The sequence below is a fragment of the Chiloscyllium plagiosum genome, chromosome 15 (genome assembly GCF_004010195.1).
Source record: "Chiloscyllium plagiosum isolate BGI_BamShark_2017 chromosome 15, ASM401019v2, whole genome shotgun sequence".
Taxonomy (NCBI): Eukaryota; Metazoa; Chordata; class Chondrichthyes; order Orectolobiformes; family Hemiscylliidae; genus Chiloscyllium; species Chiloscyllium plagiosum.
The window spans coordinates 38,282,176-38,302,788 of record NC_057724.1 but is presented as its reverse complement, the minus strand read 5'-3'; the positions used below and the strand labels follow the sequence as shown (position 1 = coordinate 38,302,788).

The window sequence follows — 20,613 nt, the reverse complement described above, 5'->3', positions numbered from 1 at the left end:
ATGGAAAGCCACCACCAATTCCATTTTTGGTGATGGAAAGCCACTGCTTCATTCGAATCAAGGGAGTTACAATTGGAATCACTAAAAACAAGGCAAGGCCTGAAGGGGAACAGACTCCCTAACTTCATGTGCTAATATGTTAATTATAGGAATAAATATCTAAAGTTTTATTAATATTTTACATCATTAATTTGCATAAGTCTAATTTGCAGCTGCTCATACTTAGTATGTGCATTGCTTTTGGACTGAAATTTATTTAAGGAAATTACTGCTACACTTGTGCTTAAGTCTTATTAAACATTTAAGACCCATCAGTTGTGTACTTTTCAGCTGTAAGTCTTTGCACAAAAAAGCAGGAAAATAAATTACAAGAACTTCCAGCAGAGGGCAGACCCGATACAGGAACTGATTGCAAAACAGATTTAAATTTTGAATCGCAGGGCAATCATCTCTTCTATTCCACTTGCTTCAGTAACATGAGCTTTACCCATTCCTGGCCAATCAGAATCTTTAAAACATTGACTTTGTTATGGACCAGACCCAACTCTCTAAACACATATAAAGTGGATAGTGTAAACCCTAATCTTTTCTTATTTTAAAGGTGTTGCATCTAGATGCAATTTGATTAGTCAAACTACTCAACTTTAGGCAAAATACACTTTATTTTTACACTACAGTTAAAATACAGACAAAATAAATATAAGAGAATTGGCTTAATTGTAACTCGATTGAAATGCTCAAGAAAACAATATATGTATTGTTCCAATAAAATGTTCCAGTATAGCAATATCCCATAAATATACCCTGAGCAAAGGCCAATTCAGTAAAATAGATTATCCCACCTGCAATTCTAGCAGCTTTTATCTGTAACAGAGAGAGAAAAGACAGCCTCCACATTCAGCTTCAAGACTCCCAGCAGCAACTGTTGCTTAACGCTAAAACTAAAAATAATCCTGGTTCTGTAGGGGATTGATGCCACCCATTCAGGGTGCTTCTATTGTTCCAACTTAAAAAAAAACCCAAGGTCTCAATAGCTGTTTACTTTATTGGCTTTGGAACAGACTGCAGTGTACCTCTGTCTCCACCTTTCTTTATATGAAAAAAGGACAAAATACACCTCTTAATCCATACAACCATCACAGCTTCTCCATTTAAAATAAATTTCAATCCTTGAAACATTTAATTATTTTAGGAAATTTTGCTCACTTATCTTCCATCCACAAACTTCATATTTCTGAAAGTCAAACATAACTAAATTACTACCTCTTGATTTAACAGGTTTTTGTAACTGTTTAAACTTTATCTGACCTCTGATATTGGCTTCTCCCTAAAAATGAATACTAGTTGCTTTGTGAACTAAGACAAAGGACAACTTTAACTCTGTCCACCTGGATGAAATTGTTGGGTAGTTATGATCATCTGGGGAACTCACCTACAATGTCCTTTACAGTTTTCTCAATTATGTTTTACCTACCCTTCAGAATACACAAAAGAAGACACCTGCTGGAAATTGGTATGCTTATTTTCTAAGTATGGAATGTCCTCTTTGATTTTTGTAACCAGTAGGGAAAGGTTGTAGCTTTGCAGCTTGAAGAGGAGCTGGAGACAAACGAAGCTCATATAGTTAAGTTTTGTTTAAACTCTGGGTGCCACAAGGTTCACAACTCTCATGCGTTGAATTTTCTCCTTCATTCACAAAACTCTTAGCATATCCCACCTCCTCCTCATCCCGACTGTGTGTCCACGGCCTCATGTTTCCAATGAATAACAACATTTGCTGAACAATGAATTCAATTATTACAAAGCTGTTTTGATACTATGAGTTAAATGATCAAGGAAAAATATTATCTTGTCCTATTACAAAGGATGTAATAGAATGTTTTTAATTGGTGCATTTTTCCCTAGTGTACAGAAACTTTGGGCCTTCAGTTGAACTGATTCTCTCCATTTTGCTTGTAATAATTACTCACTGATTCCTTTGAATTATGACTGCAGTGAATCTGAATTAATTCCTTTTGGAAGAAGGCTGTTCATCAATTTTTGCAACAATTACATTGCATTGGAAACCCACAGAATGGGGTCATTTGATCCAACATGCATGGTTTGTCTGTTTGAAAGCACGATTCAACGGGTTCCATGATCTTGACCTTTCCCTATGGCCTTGCAAATGTTCCTACTTCAAACTGAAATGTTACTTGGGAAAATTGGACTGAAAACAGTTACTCAAAAACAAATCAGTGTCAGAGCAGTGGAAAAAAGGCAAAAATGTGAGAGTAAATCTTAGAATGAAAATATTCCTAAAAGGAAAATAGATGAAACTCCCAAATCTCAAAAGGTTATAGGGTGGTACGGTGGCTCAGTGGTTAGCACTGCTGTCTCACAGAAGCAGGGACCCAGGTTCCATTCTAGCCTCGGGTGACTGAGTGGAGTTTGCACATTCTTTCCGTGTCTGCGTGGGTTTCTCCGGGTGCTCCAGTTTCCTCCCACAGTCCCGCAGGTCAGGTGAATTGGCCATGCTAAGTTGTCCATATTGTTAGATAGGTAAAAACAAGGACTACAGATGCTGGAAACCAGAGTCTAGATTAGAGTGGCGCTGGTAAAGCACAGCAGGTCAGGCAGCATCCGAGAAGCAGGAAAATGTGCTCTCCCATAGTGTTAGATACCTCAGTCAGAGGGAAATGGATCTGGGTGGGTTACTCTTTGGAGGGTCGGTGTGGACTTGTTGGGCCGAAGGGCCTGTTTCCAAACTGTAGAGAATCTAACCTAATCTAACGAAAAGAAGTTTAAGTCAAACCTGCACAGTTACTTGAACCACTATCTCATTAATCAAACAGTCAAAATCACCCAGAATTAAACCATTCAGTCTAATATCTGAGGACTAAACCTGTTATTCAATTTCCTCTTCATTACCAGCAGCTCTGAAAGTCTATTTCTCACAGGTTCCCACCTAACTTCCTTTTAAATCATCCATCTCTGCTTTTACCACCCTTTTTGGCAGTGAGTTTCAGGTCATTATCATTCACAGTATAACAGTGTTGTCTCTCACAAACCCCCCCATGTCTCTTCACCGTACCACACATCTGTGTTCCCCAATGCTTGTGCAATCAGTTAATGTGAACATTGTTTCTTTTTCTGCTTTAACCAAATCTGTCATAATCTTGTATATCTACATCAAATTCCAATTAATCTCCTTTGACTTAAGGAGAATAAACCAGCAATTAGATTTTGCAGCAAATATCCCTCATACTTGGAACTATTCTGGTAAGTCTTCACCTGCACCTTGGCAAGCACACTCTCAGCCTTCTTACTGTGTGGTGACCAGAACTGAATACAATAAAGTCCTTGTTGGGCCACAACTAATGGTACAACTTATGAAGCCCAAGTTCCTATATGCTTTGTGAATTATTCTCTCAATATATTTGACCATTTTCAAAGATCTATGCATAAGAACTTCCTTTGTGATTGCATATTTTTTGGAATGCCTCTCATTAACCCTACTATTGAAATGTTTCACCTCACACTTGTGTTAAATTTCATCTGCTATCTGTCTGAAAATGTGTTGCTGGAAAAGCACAGCAGGTCAGGCAGCATCCAGGGAACAGGAGAATCGACGTTTCGGGCATAAGCCCTTCTTCAGGAAGAAGGGCTTATGCCCGAAACGTCGATTCTCCTGTTCCCTGGATGCTGCCTGACCTGCTGCGCTTTTCCAGCAATACATTTTCAGCTCTGATCTCCAGCATCTGCAGTCCTCACTTTCTCCTCTGCTATCTGTCTGCCTATTCTACTGACCCAACTGTTTCACTGGGAGAGGGTCTGCCTATTCTACTGACCCAACTGTTTCACTGGGAGAGGGTGGCAGTGAGGAGCTGCTGAGGATGATTCTGGGAGAAGTCGGCTCACTCACCATGACTGAGAAGGGGATTGCGAAGGACCTTGTGTCAAAGAACAGTGAGTTGGAGAAGGATGGAGGGCTGCAGATATCTTGATCTCTTCCATCCAATGCAGAAAGGAGCTGTACATGGTGGATGGGTTGGATCTAAACTGGAGAAGCATCAATATCCTTGCAGGGATGTTTGCTAGTGCCATACAGGAGCGTTTAAATCCATGTGGTAGGGGTGTGGAAACCAGAACAGTAGGGCAGCATGTGCAGTTATTGAGGAGATGGTGGGGTTCAGTCAAGTAAGTCAATAGGACGAGCAGGCAGACCCAGGTTAATGAACATGGTGGGATTAGTAGCTTAAAGTCTAGTTATTTTAATGCAAGACAGATGAGCTTAGATCTTGGATTAATACATGGAACTACATGTACAATGTGGAGGTTTGAAATACTTTGTTTTGAGGGTATCCTCATTTTGATTGTACTGGCCATCTTGATGTATGTCTTGAGAGAGTTCAGAATTAAAGATCCTCTTTAGCATTCCAGTCACTCTAGTGGGTTATATGACCTTTGCACCTCAGTTGTTTTCTGCAGGGTACTCTCATGCTATTGAGCTCAAAACAATGAAGAACCTCATTGTTTGTGATTTTGTTGGCATCCTTGAGACCATGATCCCAGATACTCTTGAACCTAGCTGTCAGCAAACTCTGTTATTACACTTTTAAATCCTACTATGGCCAAGGTTGCTTTGTTTGGTTGATCTGATTACCTTTAACAATTCTTCACATGAGGGAGGAAGTAATTAGCTTTTCTTTCCCATGCAACTGTGAAACTTGATAAAGAGAATCTGCTGAGAAGTGGGAGTTTCTGTTGAGGAGATCTAAGCTGCTGTTCCCATCACATTTCCATTTCAATTATCTCATCAGTGACTAATTCATTAACATCAGCTGTATGGATAGCAGCAAAGGTTATGGTAGTTGCTCATATGTTGTCATCTGCACATTAAATATCCAGTGTAAGGGAGTACAAGTGAGTGTCAAGAAAAGTTCTCACTTCTCACAATGAACGCTCAACATGAGACTCCACAAAACACAGCTGTAAAGAAACAGTGAACGCATCAGAAAATACATTTAGACCAGGACTACAGAATCTGACAGGCCTTGGAATGTGTTCAAGCTGAAAATGAACAGATTTAAAGAAATATAGTGAATGTGTCTAGCAAAAGAAGAAATGTCAGGAAAAGTAAAGATTTGACAGGACAAGGACACAGTAATTAGAACATAATATTGGCATAAAGGTTTCTCAGGGGAACAGTCAGAGAATCTTAGTTAAAATTTGTGAAGAAAAGGCTTCATATTTTAGAACTTAAAGGGTGGAAAATCATTGATTTTTATCTTTGGAAAAACTAGAAAGCTCTTGTTACTCAGTAGCCAGCATTTATTGCCTGTCCCTAGCTGCCCTTGAGAATGTGGTGCTGAGCTGCCTTCTTAAACCTGCTGTGGGTTGACCCACAATGCCATTAGGGAGAGAATTCTAGGATTTGTACCCAGTAACAGTGAAAGAACAGCAATATATTTCCACGTGTGTGGCTTGGAGGGGATCTTGTATGTGGTAGTATTCCTATGTGTCTGCTGCCATAGTCTTTCAAGATAATAGTGGTTATGGGTTTAGAAGGATTTTTGGTGAATTTCTGTAATGGATCTTATAGGTAGTACACACTGCTGCTTCTGAATGTCAGTGGTGGAGAGAGTGGATGCTAGTGGATATGGTGCCAATCAAGTGGGCTGCTTTGTCCCAGATAGTGCCAAGCTTCTTGAGGGTTATTGGAGCTGCACCCATCCAGGCAAGTGGAATGTATTCCACTCCTGACTTGTGTCTTGTAGATGCTGGACAGGCTTTGAGGAGTCGGGAGGTGCATTACTTATTGCAGTTTTCCTAGCCTCTGACCTGTTCTTGCAGCCAGTGTGTTTATGTGACAAATCCAGTTGAATTTCTGGTCAATCGTAACCCCCCAGGATATTGATAGTAGGGTATCCATTGATAGTAACCCTACTGAAAGTCAAGGGGCGGTGATTAGATTTTTTCTTACTGGTTGGAATTTGTGGTGCAAATGTTACTTGCCATTTGTCAGTCCAAACCTGGATATTGTACAGGTTCTTTTTGCATTTGAACATGGGACTGTTTCAGGATCTGAGGAATTGCAAATGGTGCTGAACATCATGCATTCAACAATGAACATCTCGAATCCTGACCTTCTAGTGGACGGAAGATAATTGATGAAGCAGCTGAAGGTGCTAATGCTATAACTGCACTGGAAGATCTTGGCTAGGGGAGTGGTGTGTTCTAGATCAGAAGTATTCTCAAAACTCACAAATTCTATACCATTGCTGTTGTCTGGGCCCATAGCCATTACAATATCCAGTGCTTCCAATTGGATATCATATGGAGTTAATTGAATTGGCTGAAGACTGATATCTTGATGCTGGGGACCACTGGCAGAGGTGAAGGTGGATCATCTAATTGGCATTTTTGGCTGCTGAAGACAGAAAAACCATAGAAGAAGTAGTTCGTGACCATTTGGATGGCTTACAAAAAATCAAAAATACCCTGAAAGCGCAAGAAAATCTAGTAAGCAGTATAGAGATGCAGTACTAAAAAGAAATAGATTTAAAAAGCCTGAAAGCAGTAAATTCCTACCGCATCTCCACTTGATACAATTTAAAGTTTCATTAAATAATTTGCTATCATGCAGTAGCAAGGGAGAGTTCAAAAACTCTGGTTCACAAAGGAAATGTTGTATGGAGTTTAGCAAATGCTACAACCATTCAATTTAAACAACATTCATATACACAATAACAAAAGCTTAAGGGACAGATTGTGAGCACTATTGAGGTGCCAGTCTACCTTTACAGTAATTGGAATAGTGAGAACATTGAAAATAAAAACAATATAGTGTGACGATGCTGTGACTTTAAGTAGTTATTTTGTCCTTTTTTTTGGAAGAGTGGTTGTAGGGCAGGCATGCCCAGCAGTCTACCAGAGTCACTAGAATAAACAGCATGGGAGGCCCTGGGCTTTTCTTTAAAGACAGCCTGACTTGGCATGGCCAGCTCTCACAGGTTAGGATTTCTGGTCTTTTAGGTTCAGCTTCAAGCAGAAGTTATTGGGGTTCCAATAGAGTTGGAAGCTTCAGCGAATGTCTCCTGGCTGCTACTCTCTGAATTTTCTCTTTATGACTTTTTCATCCTGCATGCGAGAATCTGTGCCTGAATTTTGTTGTTTGCTAAGGGATATATTTATGGGATGTTATTGTATTGGAACAGTTAATTAGTAATTGTTACTATATCTATTATTCTGTTAAGTTTTCCAATAGGGTTATTTTAAATTCCCCTTTCTTTGATTGTATTTTAATAAAGTGTTTAAATAAATTGTAGCTGAAAATGTGTTGCTGGAAAAGCGCAGGTCAGGCAGCATCCAAGGAGCAGGAGAATCGATGTTTCGGCATGAGCCCTTCTTCAGGAAGTTCCTGCACCTCTGCCCTTGAACCCCATCCCTCCAACCGCAACAAGAATGGAAAGGCCCGGTCCTCACCTTCCACCTCACCAATCTCCGGATTCAACGCAACATCCTCTGTCATTTCCGCCACCTACAGTCAGAGCTGTTGATGTCCAACGGAAAGTGGTTGCTCTGTGCCCTCCTGAAGTCAACAACCATCTCTTTCATCTCATCCATGTTCAGAGATAGGTCTGCACCACCTCTCTGTATGCTGTTTCTTCGTTCATGCTGATGTTACCGTTGTAACATCAACGAAGTTGATGATGTGATTTGATCTGTGCATCGGTGCACAATCGTGTGTCAGCAGGGTGAACAGCAGTGGACCGAGCACACAGCCTTTGGGGCCCCCTGTGCTCAGTGTGATGGTGTTGGAGATGCTGTTCCTGATCTGGATTGACCGAGGTCCCCCAGTCAGAAAGTCCAGGATCCAGTTACAATCGGAGTTATTTAGGCCCAGCAGACTCAACTTTCCAAATCTGGTGCTGAGGAATGACAGTGTTAAATGCAGAACTAAAGTCTATGAACAGTAGTCTGACATAGGTGTCCTTCTTCTCCAGGTGGGTGAGGGCAAGATGGAGGATGGTGGAAATAGCATCATTTGTTGAGCGGTTAGGTTGATACACGAACTGCAGAGTGTCCAGTGAGGGGGGGGGGGGTGGGCAGTAGGGTCTTAATATATCTAATCATGAGCCTCTCGAAACACTTCATGATGATGGATGTAAACACAACAGGGTGGTAGTCATTGAGACAGGATGCTGAAGACTTCTTCGGCACGGGGACAATGGCAACGGCCTTGAAGCATGTTGGAACTATGGTGAAGCTCAGGGAGATGTTGACGATATCTGTGAGAACATCAGCTCGTACATCAGAGCATCCTCTGAGCACTCTGCCAGGGATGTTATCTGGTCCAGCAGCCTTCCATGGGTTGATGCTGCATACAGTTTTCCTCACGTCAGCCATGGGAACACACAACATCTGGTCATTGTAGAGGTGGACTTCCTCGTTGCCTCATCATTTTGTGCCTCAAACCCGTGCATGAAAGTTGTTCAACTCATCTGGGAGAGAGGCATCACCAGCTCAGGCAGGTGATGCTTTGCCTCCTTGATGGCCCGGGTCAGGTTGGCCCTAGCTGTTGTTAGGGCTGCCATGTCTTCTTCTCTGAAGGCGGAATCAGGGGTCCTCAGCAACGCACACACCTTTGTGGGTATCCACAGCTTCTGGTTGGGGCAAGAAGTAATGACCTTGGACACAGTGATGTCATCAACACACTTGCGAATGTAGCAAATCACCAATGGCTTGCACTCGTAAGGTGATTCCGTCAACTTACGGAATCAACATAAGTTGCCACCTTCCTGAACACGTGTCAGTTAGTGCGCTCAAAGTAGTCTTTAGGAGCCGAAATGGCCAGATTTTCACCTGCTTCAGAATTGGTTTGACACACCTGATGAGAGGTCTGTATGCTGGGATTAGCATAAGAGAAGTGGTCTGAGGAGCCAAGTGGGGCTGGGGCTTTGCCCTGTATGTGTAGGGATGTTTGTGTAAACCAGATCCATTGTGTTCTTCCCTCTCGTTGCAAAGTTTGCATGCTGTTGGAATTTAGAGAGCACAGTCTTGAGATTTGCATGGTTGAAATCTCCAGCAACAATAAACAGAGAGTCAGGATGTGCATTCTGCACTCACTAATAGCCCCATTTGGTTCACAGAATGCTTCCTTAGCATTAGCACAAGGAGGAATATACAGCTCAACCACATGGACAACGATGAATTCCCGTGGCAAATAAAATGGTCTGCATCTAATAGTCACAAACTCCACCAGTGATGAGCAGTAACGACACTGACACAGAGTCTTTGCACCATTTCATGTTGATGTAGACACACCAGAGGTGGAGGAATTAGGAGTAAGGGATGGCATTTTTACAGGGGGAGGGGTGGGAGGAGGTGAGTCCAGGTAGCTGTGGGAGCCGGTGGGTTTGAAGTAGATGTCTGTGTTGAGTTGGTTGCCAGAAATGGAAATGGAGAGATCCAGGAAGGGGAGGGAGGTGTCCAAGACAGTCCAGATGAACTTGAGGTCAGGTTGGAAGGTGTTCGTGAAGCTGATGAACTGTTCAACCTTCTCTAGGGAGCATGAGGTGGCACTGATACAATCATCAATGTAGCCGAGGAAAAGGTGGGGAATGGTGCCAGTGTAACTGCGGAAGATGGACTATTCCGCATACGTGACAAAGAGGCAAGCAAAGCTGGGGCCTATACAGGTATCCATAGCTATCCCTTTGGTCTGAAGGAAATGGGAGGATTTGAAGGAGAAGTTGTTGAGGGTGAGGACCAGTTCAGCTGATTGAATGAGTGTGTTGGTGGAGGGGTACTGGTTGGGTCGGCCAGAGAGGAAGAAATGGTGGAGATGAGACATTGGTGGTTGGGAACTGAAAGTCAGGGAGAAGCTGGAGGGTGTGGTGGTGTCCCGAACCTATGTGGAGGGTTCCTGGACCAAGGGGGATAGGATGGTGTCAAAGTCTGAGGAGATACGTTGGTGGGGCAGTAGCAGGAGGAGATGAAAGGTCGGCCGGAGGAATCAGGTTTGTGAATTTCGGGTAGGAAGTAGAACCGGGTGATGCGGAGCTCCGGGACTATGATGTTTGAGGCTGTGGATGGATCGACAAATTGTGCCCTATGTTTATCATGATCATACGAAGAAGAAAAGATTGCTGACTAAGGGAGGAGAATGGATTTTTTCTTGGGGAAACTCTGATGAAGGGGAATCTCAAGCAAACTTACTTGTAAGGCAGATACCTAAATCTATAACTTACATAACTAATTATGTTGTATTGCGTTAATTTAGCCTTGATGGTATTTTATTTTATGGGAGGAGATGATAGGTGTGGCTCCAGTAATTGGATTTGGGAGGGCTCAGAGAAAATAGTACTGTCAGGGTGTAACAGAAAGATGATGTCTGTACAAGGACACAGCTTAAGGCTGGATGGTCATAGTATTGCAGGGTTAAGCACATCACAGCTTACTACAAACTCACTAGTTCCTGTTTCCTAGCAGACACATTGAGCTGGGCAGCATATAAACTTCCCTTCCCTCACTCCAACTGTCCTCTTTTGATTTTCCACTATCAGACTTACAGGAATGGCTGATAGCCTAGCTACTGCAAGCTCAGAAGGAAGACAGAGTGATTGCACAGCACTGATGCAGAAGATACACTTATCTGACACTCCTGCATCATCTCAGAAATTGTAAGTGCATAAGTATTAGTTAGTGCATAGACTTGGGATCTGCAGAGTTGACAACCTGGGTTTGAACCTTGCCTTGGGTGACTGTCTGTGTGAAGTTTGCACATTCTCCCTGTGTTTATGAGAGTTTTCTCTGTGTGCTCCAGTTTCCTCCCACAATCCAAGGATGTGCAGGTTTGGTGGACTGGCCATGATGTTGAATTGAATTTTAATTAGCAGGGATCTGAGAGAGCAAACTCAACACTAAATGAAAGATTCAAAAACAACCTTAAACTGAAAATCGTTCGGTCTTTATTAAAAGAAATGCATCACACAGTTTTTCTGGCTAAAAAACATAAGATAGGGAGAAACCAAAGGATCCCAGCACTCTCCAGTATTTTGCACCTTTACAAAGAAAGGAGTAAAATTATATATTTTAAAATATGCTGAGAAATTACAGGTTATTATGAAATGTACATCATCTGTAGCACTGAACCTTTGTCTTATTGGTTTTTCAAAACATTAATCATTTGCATCATTCCATAACTCTATTTCTGTTGCATGGACATTTTGTTTAGGCTAAAATCTGCAGTTCAAAATATACAAGGAGCTATTAAGAAGATTACTGAAGTTTTACCAAGGTTGCAAAATTTGTTGACATTCATCCTATGTTCTGAATACTGTTTCTGACCTATTACCATAGTTCTATTTAATTTGCTGATCTATAATTTGAGAGTTGGCCATTTTTTCCCCATTATGCAATGTTAAATGTTCCCCACAATACCACAATGGGAAATGCAGAGTTATGGGGAAAGGGGGGGCAGGTCTGGGTCTGGGTGGGATGTTCTTCGGGAGGGTTGGTGCAGGTATGGTGGGTCGAATGTTTCTTTCCTCACTGTAGGGATTCTTTGATTCTACAACTGGACGAGTCACCAGGTGCCAGTGGGCTGTAGCCACTGCAGGGGTAAGGGCTAGCTTTTGTGCCAACGCACTAAAGGTTGGGGATGCAGATGAGTTCTGCTACAAGAAGTTGAGGTGAGGACTTTGATGGGCTGGCTTACTGTAACTGATGGATATGCACACCAAGATGCTGGTGTATTAGCTGACCTCCCTATCTTCAGTCACTCTCATGCAGAATGGAAGAATATGACCTGTGTGTGTGGTGTAATGATGGATTCATGTCACTCATGATGATGCAGCTGATTACATGGCTCTGACATTAGTAAAACAGATGACCACAGTCTAAAATAATTACATAGACAGAGTCTTAGACACTTACTCTGGAGAACTGCTTTTCATAACCTAAATTCAGATGTAAGATGCCACAAGGTTCTGTTGGGAATCTGCAGCTCTCTCAGTACATCCGCTTCCCCTGCCACCCCCATGTGGATGTGACAATGATAGCTGAACTAAATATTTTGCAGTGTCTGGTAGTATGGTTCCAATTTCTACTGCAGCTCAGGCAAAATCCACATAGTTTTACAGTGCTGAAGTGGACACTCAAATGCAGGTCATGAAGATCTCTTTCTTGAACCTCTGCTGCCATCCTTTACCCTTTCTTGTAGAACCACAATGTTTGTCCTCACTTTCCATGACACCAGGCTTTGTATTCAACTTCCTCTGCCATTTTTGTCACCTCCAACATGATTCCATTACCGAACCCATCTTCCACTCCCCTTCCAACATTCTGAAGTAACTGTTGTCTCCACAACACTGTGGCCCATTCCTCAATCCCTCCCAAACACCCTGTCCCCCTTCTCACAGCCCTTTCAGAGCAAACGTAGCAAATGTAACAGCTACCCTTTTTCTCCTCATCCAAGGTCCCAAACATTCATTGATTGTAAAGTAGCCAATTGCATGTAACTTTTTTTTCAATTTAGTACACTGTATTCACTTCTTACAATGTGATCTCCTCTACACTGTGAAGACAAAATGCAGATCTGCTGACCAATTTACACAGCACCTCCATTCAGTCTGCAAGCATGATTCTGAACTTTCGGTAGCTTGCGGTTTCAATTTTCCACCTTGTTGTTACACTTCTACCTCTGAAATACTGCAGGAGGCTGAAGATAAAGAAGATTAAATGAAGCTGAAGGAACAACATCTCATCTTTTGCAAAGACACTTTACAGCCTTTGGAATTCAATATTTAGTTTGTAATTTGTGTTCGTCCAATTTGCTCTCCTTCCTTTAAGTGAGTCAGTCTCAATTAGCTGGACAACAGCTAATCATCATTCTGTATTCACACTGCCTCTGGACTCATTTTTTTTTAAATCTCATTACTACCTTCTTTAGCTCTCTCCCACCAAATCTTTGGTCATTTAAATTTCTGATCAGAATTGAAATGGTTCTTTCTGACCCAATCAAACAAAATGCACTTTACGTGTCTTCCCAGGAGTTTTTCAGCCAGACAATTAAAACAAGAATTTTCATGACAGATGTAGTCCAGCAACCCACATAGGCAGCAGCAGAACAGATCTATGCAAAAACCACTTTCCTGTTTTGTGGCAATAGCAGCTGTTTCGCATGTTTTAATGCCCCAAAGCAATTTTGCCAGCTTCTGAGAGGAGGCAAGTGTATCCGATAAATGAGAAGTACAAGTGCTGTGGGAGCCAGAATGTCTGGTGGGTAAGGAGCATGCATGCCAGTTGGATGAGGAGAGACGGGTTCCAGCTGGGGGTTGAGTAGCAGATGTGTTGGGAGGTTGGCTGTCAAGTTAAAGAGTACAAGTGCCAGATGTACGGTGTGATAAGATGCCAGGTGGGTGGGGCAATAGGATGGAAACAAAGTGATTGAGTACGATCAGGTGTTGGCAGGGTATTCAGGTGACTGACAAGGATATTTGAGGGAGGTTTGGAAGTCTGTCAGGGTGCAGGCATATGTCGAAGGAGGTCGAGGGTGGGGGCTATGGGCAATGATTTGGTATCCATGTAAGCTAGAATTGAGTTAGGTATTAATAGGGAAAGGATTGGGTGACAAGGAAGGCGGTCATTGTGGATAACTGGATAGGTATTTACCTAAGTGAGTTGGAACCCTCAGAAGTCTTTGACTCTAACTCAGAGTTGTGAACCTTTTCAGAAGGTTCCAGACACTGGGGACTTGTTCATCAGGTATTTCAACTTCCCTGGCAATTCCTGCACTGGCAGTGTGCCAGGAAGTCCTGATGCACATGTGAGGATTCAGCTGGTCTCCATTCATCTGGAGAGTGAACAAACTGGGCCAATGTCTCCCACCTTTGCTTGATCACACAACTCCCTTTCATTATTTTTCCACACTTCTCCATTTCATCTACTCAAAAGCTATACATTTCTAACTTTTCTCACTTCTGATGAAATACCATGATGTGAAATGTTAATTCTGTTTCCCCTCCACATACTTGCCGAATCTGACCATTTCCAGCAGATTGTTTTTATGGCATATGATCCCTGCTTGCTCCATACCTGCTCAGACACCGGCAACCATCACTGTGAATCTCAGTACTCAAGGGGACTTTAGTTTTCACATAACACTAGCAACATGCCTTTTAATGACAACTACCACTGTTACAGGATGACACTGGAGTATCAGCAAATGAGTGAGCAGAATAACTTCAGAATCAAGGTAGGACTTTGGACAATCATGACTTAAATGTTCTCATGAGTTTGCTTATTAGGTTGGTCAAAACTTTAAAACTTATGAACACATGAACAAGGAATAACATAGAACATAACAGTGCAGTACAGGCCCTTCGGCCCTTGATGTTGCGCCACCCACTCGGCCCTTCAACAATGCTCTGCCACTCATAAGTCCATGGCTGATCTGATTTTAACCTGAAGTTTACATTCCTGCATCCCCAGAATAATCTTTCATCCCCAGAGCAATCAAGAAATTATCTACCTCTGCCTTAAAAATATTCAAAGATCCTGCATCCACTGCCTTTGAGGGAGAGAATTCCAAAGACTCACAACCCTCTGACAAAAAAATAAATTTTAATTTTAAAAAGTAGCACTCTGTAAAGTTCCCATTGTTATTTCTCCTCAGGCTAGAGTGGGTCAGATTTTTCAAGTAAAAGTGGATGCATAGAGACTTAAATAATCAGAATTGTTGGTCAATAATCTTTATTTGTTGTTGGTAACAATCTTGGGTTCGAATCTTATGATATTTTGTGTGTCATTTTTGTCGGGTTTCACAGACTCTCTTTGCGAGGTCAATGGGTTTCCCATGTTATTGCCCCAACATGCTTCATTAACTACCTACCCAGCCTCTCTGGAACCCTCCTCGTCTCATACCAGACTAATCCTATCACTCACTGCAGCCTGAAGAACCTAACACTTGCCCAAATATCTGCGGATGGACTGACATCTCAGTCACCAGTGCCATCATTATAAAAGCCAGGACGAGCACAGTGGATGTGAAGCTCTTCTGCATTGTTCATGACATTTGCCTTGAACATGGGAGACAGGCTGAAATTGGCACCTCACTTTGTGGGCAAGGACAGAAAGTCTTAGTGGCCAGGTTCAGCAGAGGAGGGGTATTCTCTTCTCCCAGGACTGGCAGAGAAGGCCACAGCACAGAATCTGCCAGCCTGGTCCAAGGTTGCCCATCTAGGTCAGTGTGGTCTCAATCCAAGATATAGTCAAGGTAAGCGTTGCCATCTGCTGTATGCTACCTCACATTCATTCCATCGTTGCTTTTGCACTCAACTCGCACCAAGCTCAAGAATCTATCACAAATATTTTGTGCAGTTCTGATCTCCTTCCTATCGGAAAGATGTTGTGAAACTTGAAAGGGTTCAGAAAAGATTTACAAGGATGTTGCCAGGGTTGGAGGATTTGAGCTGGAGGGAGATATTAGAGGAACCTAAGAAGCAGCTTTTTCTCGCAGAGGGTGATGTGTGTATGGAATAAGCTGCCAGAAGAAGTGGTGGAGGCTGGTACAATTACGGCATTTAAAAGGTTTCTGGATGAGTAGATGAATTGGAAGGATTTAGAAGGATATGGGCCAAGTGCTGGCAAATTGGACTGGATTAGATTGAGATATCTGGTTGGCATGGATGAGTTGGACAGAAGGGTCTGTTTCCATGCTGTATATCTCTATGACATGCAACATCTTCCCTCACTCACTATCATCCACCACCTGAGAATGAATTAAAAATAAATCTTACATGGGTTTTCCACTGTCTGCTCAACTGTGAAGGTTTTGTTTTAAAATTCACCTGTAGGACATGAGCATTGTTGGCTGGCCAGCATTCATTCTTGTCCATAGTTGCCCTTGAGAAGGTGGTGGTGAGTTGCTTTCTTGAACTGCTGCAGTCCACATTCTGTGAGTTGACCCACAATGTCCTTGAAGAAGGGAACTCCAGGATTTTGAATAAGCAACGGCGAAGGAACGGCAATATATTTCCAAGTCAGGATGGTGAGTGGCTTGAAGGGAAAATTGCCTCATTACCATTCTCTCACCTGTACCAGCATTAACAACATCTCCATAATATCTTCCTTTCTCTTCTTCCAGGTAGAAGAAAACACCCACAATAGCACAGAGAAAGCCAAGACAGCTGGAGTGTTGCCAATATTTACACATTTTGAGGACAGTAACCCAACCTTGACCATCCCAGCAGCTAACCGATCGTGTTCAAGCCTTTGGACTGACTAACTTAATGTGCTGGGACCCCTTGGTTTGATTGAGGGCTTTGTGTCTGCACCAAATTGCAAGGCTTTACAACAATGAAGCGAGCGTGGTAGCTCTAACCAAAGGAGCAAAATGGTAGTGCAAGGCCAGGCACATGCAGGGCTGCTGTAAGCATCTGGGTAGCTGCTAGTTCATCGAGTGCTAAAAAGAGCAGGTGAGCAGCCTCGAGATGCAGCCTGGTCCAGTCCATGAACTGGGTACCTGTCCCTATGTGCAAAATGCTCTTGCAACAGCATTGCAATGATCAGTGCTTCAAGATGCACCAGCACCGAAGTGCAGAATGATGCTGCAAGTCTATCAGGGATATTCCATGATGGGGCAAGGAAATTGGCACTTGTCAAATGGTTGTATGTGTGGATGTAGGATGCATGCAGCTGTTGCTAATAGAGTATGCCCTGAGCCATTAGTGCTGATTTTCCAAGATGGGATCTGGAGGAGCCAGTGAACAGCTGGTGTTGCCAGGTACCTAGTCAGACTTTCATGTCAGGAAATCTCAGCATCCAGTTTTCACAATAGGAAACTGCTACAATAGGACGCTGCAAGTTAGTGAGGCAAAATGTGCAGACATTTAGAGTGAAAACAAGTAATAACTCCTTCGGCCTTTCTCTGCTCCCTGGAAAGATTCTCATGTCAACATTTAAAATTATAATTTTAAGAAAGGCCTCGCTGGACTTTTCAAGCAATTCTCCCAGATGCAGTATCCTACATCATTCAGACTGCTACAAGATTCTGTCCCTAATATTTGATGTTTACTAAACAAACCTGGTTGACTTGTTAACTAGCTAAATCACCAACATAATTAAATTTAAAAATTGTGTCTAGTGGAGGAATGGCATTATAATTGTAAACAGCCCAACCTCAGTCATAGCAATATATTCTGATCTTTTTGTGTGTATTCACTTCTTCCTGCATCCTTTTTACATATGCACAATGCTGCTTATTGTCATCCAGAAGGAATACATGGTAATTAAGGATCTGGCTGCTATTGCTGGTACAGTCAATGCCAGACCAGCACTGATTTCTTGAGATGGCTGCCTTTCAGGATAAGGTTGATTGATCTTCTCACTTGACTCTTCCAAATTAAAAAGGTCTCTCTTGTCATGTAACGTAACAACTGAAAGTTCCAAACAGAACGTTTTTTATAGCAGCACTGGGAGAATTGGCAAGTCTGAATCACAGGTAAATTTTCAGAATGGAACGCATTACATAAAGCTGCCCTTGAAGAAGTCTGAAAAAGTATTTTCAGATCCTGGATTTGAAAGTCTGGCAAGTTAATACCTGACAAAATTTCCACCATGCATAACTCAATGTAGAGAATTGTTGTGGTATTTTTGTATTAAATGAAAAGGACATGGCAAGCTTGTTGTCCTTTACATCACTACAGAACTTTGAAGTGTATTGATTCACAAAGTTAAAAAATTACTATCGATCCATGAAGCAAAGTACGGAACATAATAGTTCACTTAGTGATGATGAGAACATTTTGCCAAAGAATATCCATGTAGGATCAGGAGAACATGGGGTATCAAATCCTCTTTTTAGTTTTCTTCCTTTCAATGCTTATCTCCTGCTGCCTGTCTACAGCTATCTAAAGTCCCTGACACATACAAGTACACTTAATTCTTCAACCAAGAGAATTTTTTTCAGGTTAAATCCAAACAAACAGTCAGCTGTATCAGGCTATCTAACTGTCGTGTCACAGCTGAACCACTTATTCTAACTTAAATACAACCGTTCTCTCAGGGAAAGTGTACATTTCAAAGCAAGAGTTTTACATGATTATTCCTCCCAAATTTAGAGCCTATGAACTCAACTATATTTCCCAAAATATCCCAGCTAAGATGAATGGCCCAGTGTAAAATAAAGATAGAACTTAGCACTGCTATCTCACCCGAGTTTGATTTCACCCTCAGACAAGTATCTATGTGGAGTTAGCACATTCTCCCCATGTCTTTGTGGGTTTCCTTTGGGTGCTCTGGTTTCCTCCCACAGATGAAAGATGTGTGAGTTAGGTGGACTGGCCAAGTTAAATTGCCCAAAGTGTCCAGGGATGTTCAGGTTAGGTGGAGGAGCTATGTGAAATGCAGGGTTACAGGTACAGGTTAGGGGATGTGGGGCTGGGTAGGATGCTGTTCAGAGTTGGTGTGGACTTGGTGGGCTGAATGGCCCGCTTCCATGTGGAGATTCTATGATTTTATAACTCAGAAGTAAATTGTTTTATAGCTTTGGTTCAAACAAAATACACAATTAAATTAGCTATTGAAGCATCAATAGAAACCATTGCCCCAAAACTCTGTATTCATTCTTTTGGTGATGTTCTTAAATGTATGTGCTTTTGTTACCAACTCATTGATCAGAAGAAATAATTAATACACATTTGCAGATGAAAATGCTTCTGCAATTTTGGACATTGCACTTCAACTTCCCTTTTTCTAAAAAACAGAGCCTCAGTTTCTCTAGCTTTTCTTTTTAGCTAAAGCCTCATTACTGACGTCATTTGTTCTAACTGTGTCCATGGCTTTGATCCCTTGATTTTAACTGCATCCTAACCAATATGATCGCAGGCGTGGAATGACCTCTTTGCTTTTGTACTTATTGAAGAGTAGATGCTGCTTGATAGCACTCTCCAAGATCACTCCCATTATCTTGCTGGTAATTAAGAACACATTGATGATATGGTAATTGGCAGCTCCGGACCTATTCTTCCTATGGACAGGGTGTAAATTTGTCAGATAGATACCAGTATTGCTTATGCACCCTTCTTATTCAACCTGTTCATCGACAACTGTCAATGTGACATCGGTTATCTTAATTTCTCTTCCTCCACCCCTCAACCATTCAAAACCATCTCCCTTTGAGCTAATTGCACTCCATGCTCTCAGGTACAACCCTGACTTTGTACTCAAATGTCCTAACAAGAGTGGTAGTGTTGTTGTTTGGCGTACTGACTCCTACATTGCCGAGGTCAAGTGCCATCTCTTAGACACCTCCTCCTATCTCCCCCTGAACCATGACACCACCATCAAGCATCAAGTCATTGTGTTCACAATGGTCACTAATCTCATTTCATCCAGTGATCTCCTCCCAACTGCCTCCAAGTTCATAATCTTCCAACTCCAGACAGTCCGCTTCAAACTCCTTCCTAAATGCCACAAGAAAGACTGCCTGGGTAGACGCATTGTTTCTGCCTGCTCCTACCCTACAGCCTTCCACAGGGACCATTCCCTACGGGACACTTTGTTTTTTTTCCTCCTTCACTCCCAATTCATCCCCGCACCCACATGTCGGATTTGTTGTAGGTACTGGTTGTCCTGGTTAGGTCCAAATCCGAAACCTCCAGCAACAGACCTCCCTCCGGATCCTCCGCTTGCAGCCATGCGCCGCTACCTACATTCCCTGCAACTCGACCTACCCCAGCTCAGGACAACACTCTCACAGACCTGCAAAGGACCTCTCCTGTTCTTTATCCACAGAAGGATCCCATAAACTAAACAAACAGTTCTTCCAAGCCATATCGGAAATTAAAGACAGTAAGTACCAAAAACTTTCATGTACTTACCCCCACACTCCGGATTCCTCAACTGTTCCAGAATCTTCCATCGGCCTCCGAAATCAGTCCGGTGCCATTACACACGCGCCCGCTACATCGCCCGTGGCAATAGCCGCAGCCGCCACTGACGATGACATCACTTCCGCCCCCACCGACCTCGCAGCCTCCACGATCGCCGCTCAGACAACCGCCTCCACGATCGCCATGAAGACAATCGCCGACAGATTCGTGACCTCCGCGGCTATGGGAATAACTCTGTCTCTGTGCTCGCCGCAGCCACTTCCGCCCCCAGTGATGTTACTGACCTACACGACCACAACGCCGCATGTGTCTATGCCCCCAAGCCGATTTCCACGCCTAACCCCGCCCCCCCGCTGAGTTCCGTCACCACGCCTAACCCTGCCACCACGACGATCTCCGTCACCATGCCTAACCCCGCCCCTTCGCCGATCTCCGACTGCATGCCTAACCCCGTCCCCACGCCTATATGCATCCCCACGTCTAACCCCACCCCTTCGCCGATCTCCATCACCATGCCCAACCCTGCCCCCACGCCGATCTCCGTCCCCGCCCCCACACCCAGCTCCAGCCCCACACCAGGTCCTAGCTCCCAGCCCTGCCGTGTTTTCACCATCCCTCCAGACCTACCCCTCTCTGTGGATGAAAGATCTGTCCTCAGCAGAGGCCTCATCTTCATTCCCCTACGCTCCCGGATTGATGAATTCAACACGCGGCGTGACATCGAACAATTCTT

The 20,613-nt window shown here is 43.0% G+C and overlaps 2 protein-coding genes across 2 annotated transcripts in view; one reads left to right on the top strand and one right to left on the bottom strand.

The window, feature by feature from the left end:
* Positions 1 to 20,613, bottom strand: part of frmpd3 (FERM and PDZ domain containing 3) — a 532,412-nt gene that overhangs the window by 301,946 nt on the left and 209,853 nt on the right. The window lies entirely within an intron of this gene.
* LOC122557552 (ATP-dependent RNA helicase DDX19A-like) overlaps positions 14,159 to 20,613 on the top strand; it is a 51,963-nt gene continuing 45,508 nt past the window's right edge. The window contains exons 1-2 of the mRNA XM_043705299.1: positions 14,159 to 14,242; positions 19,926 to 20,150. Coding sequence (XP_043561234.1) covers positions 14,159 to 14,242; positions 19,926 to 20,150 — 309 coding nt within the window. The remainder of the gene's footprint in view (positions 14,243 to 19,925; positions 20,151 to 20,613) is intronic.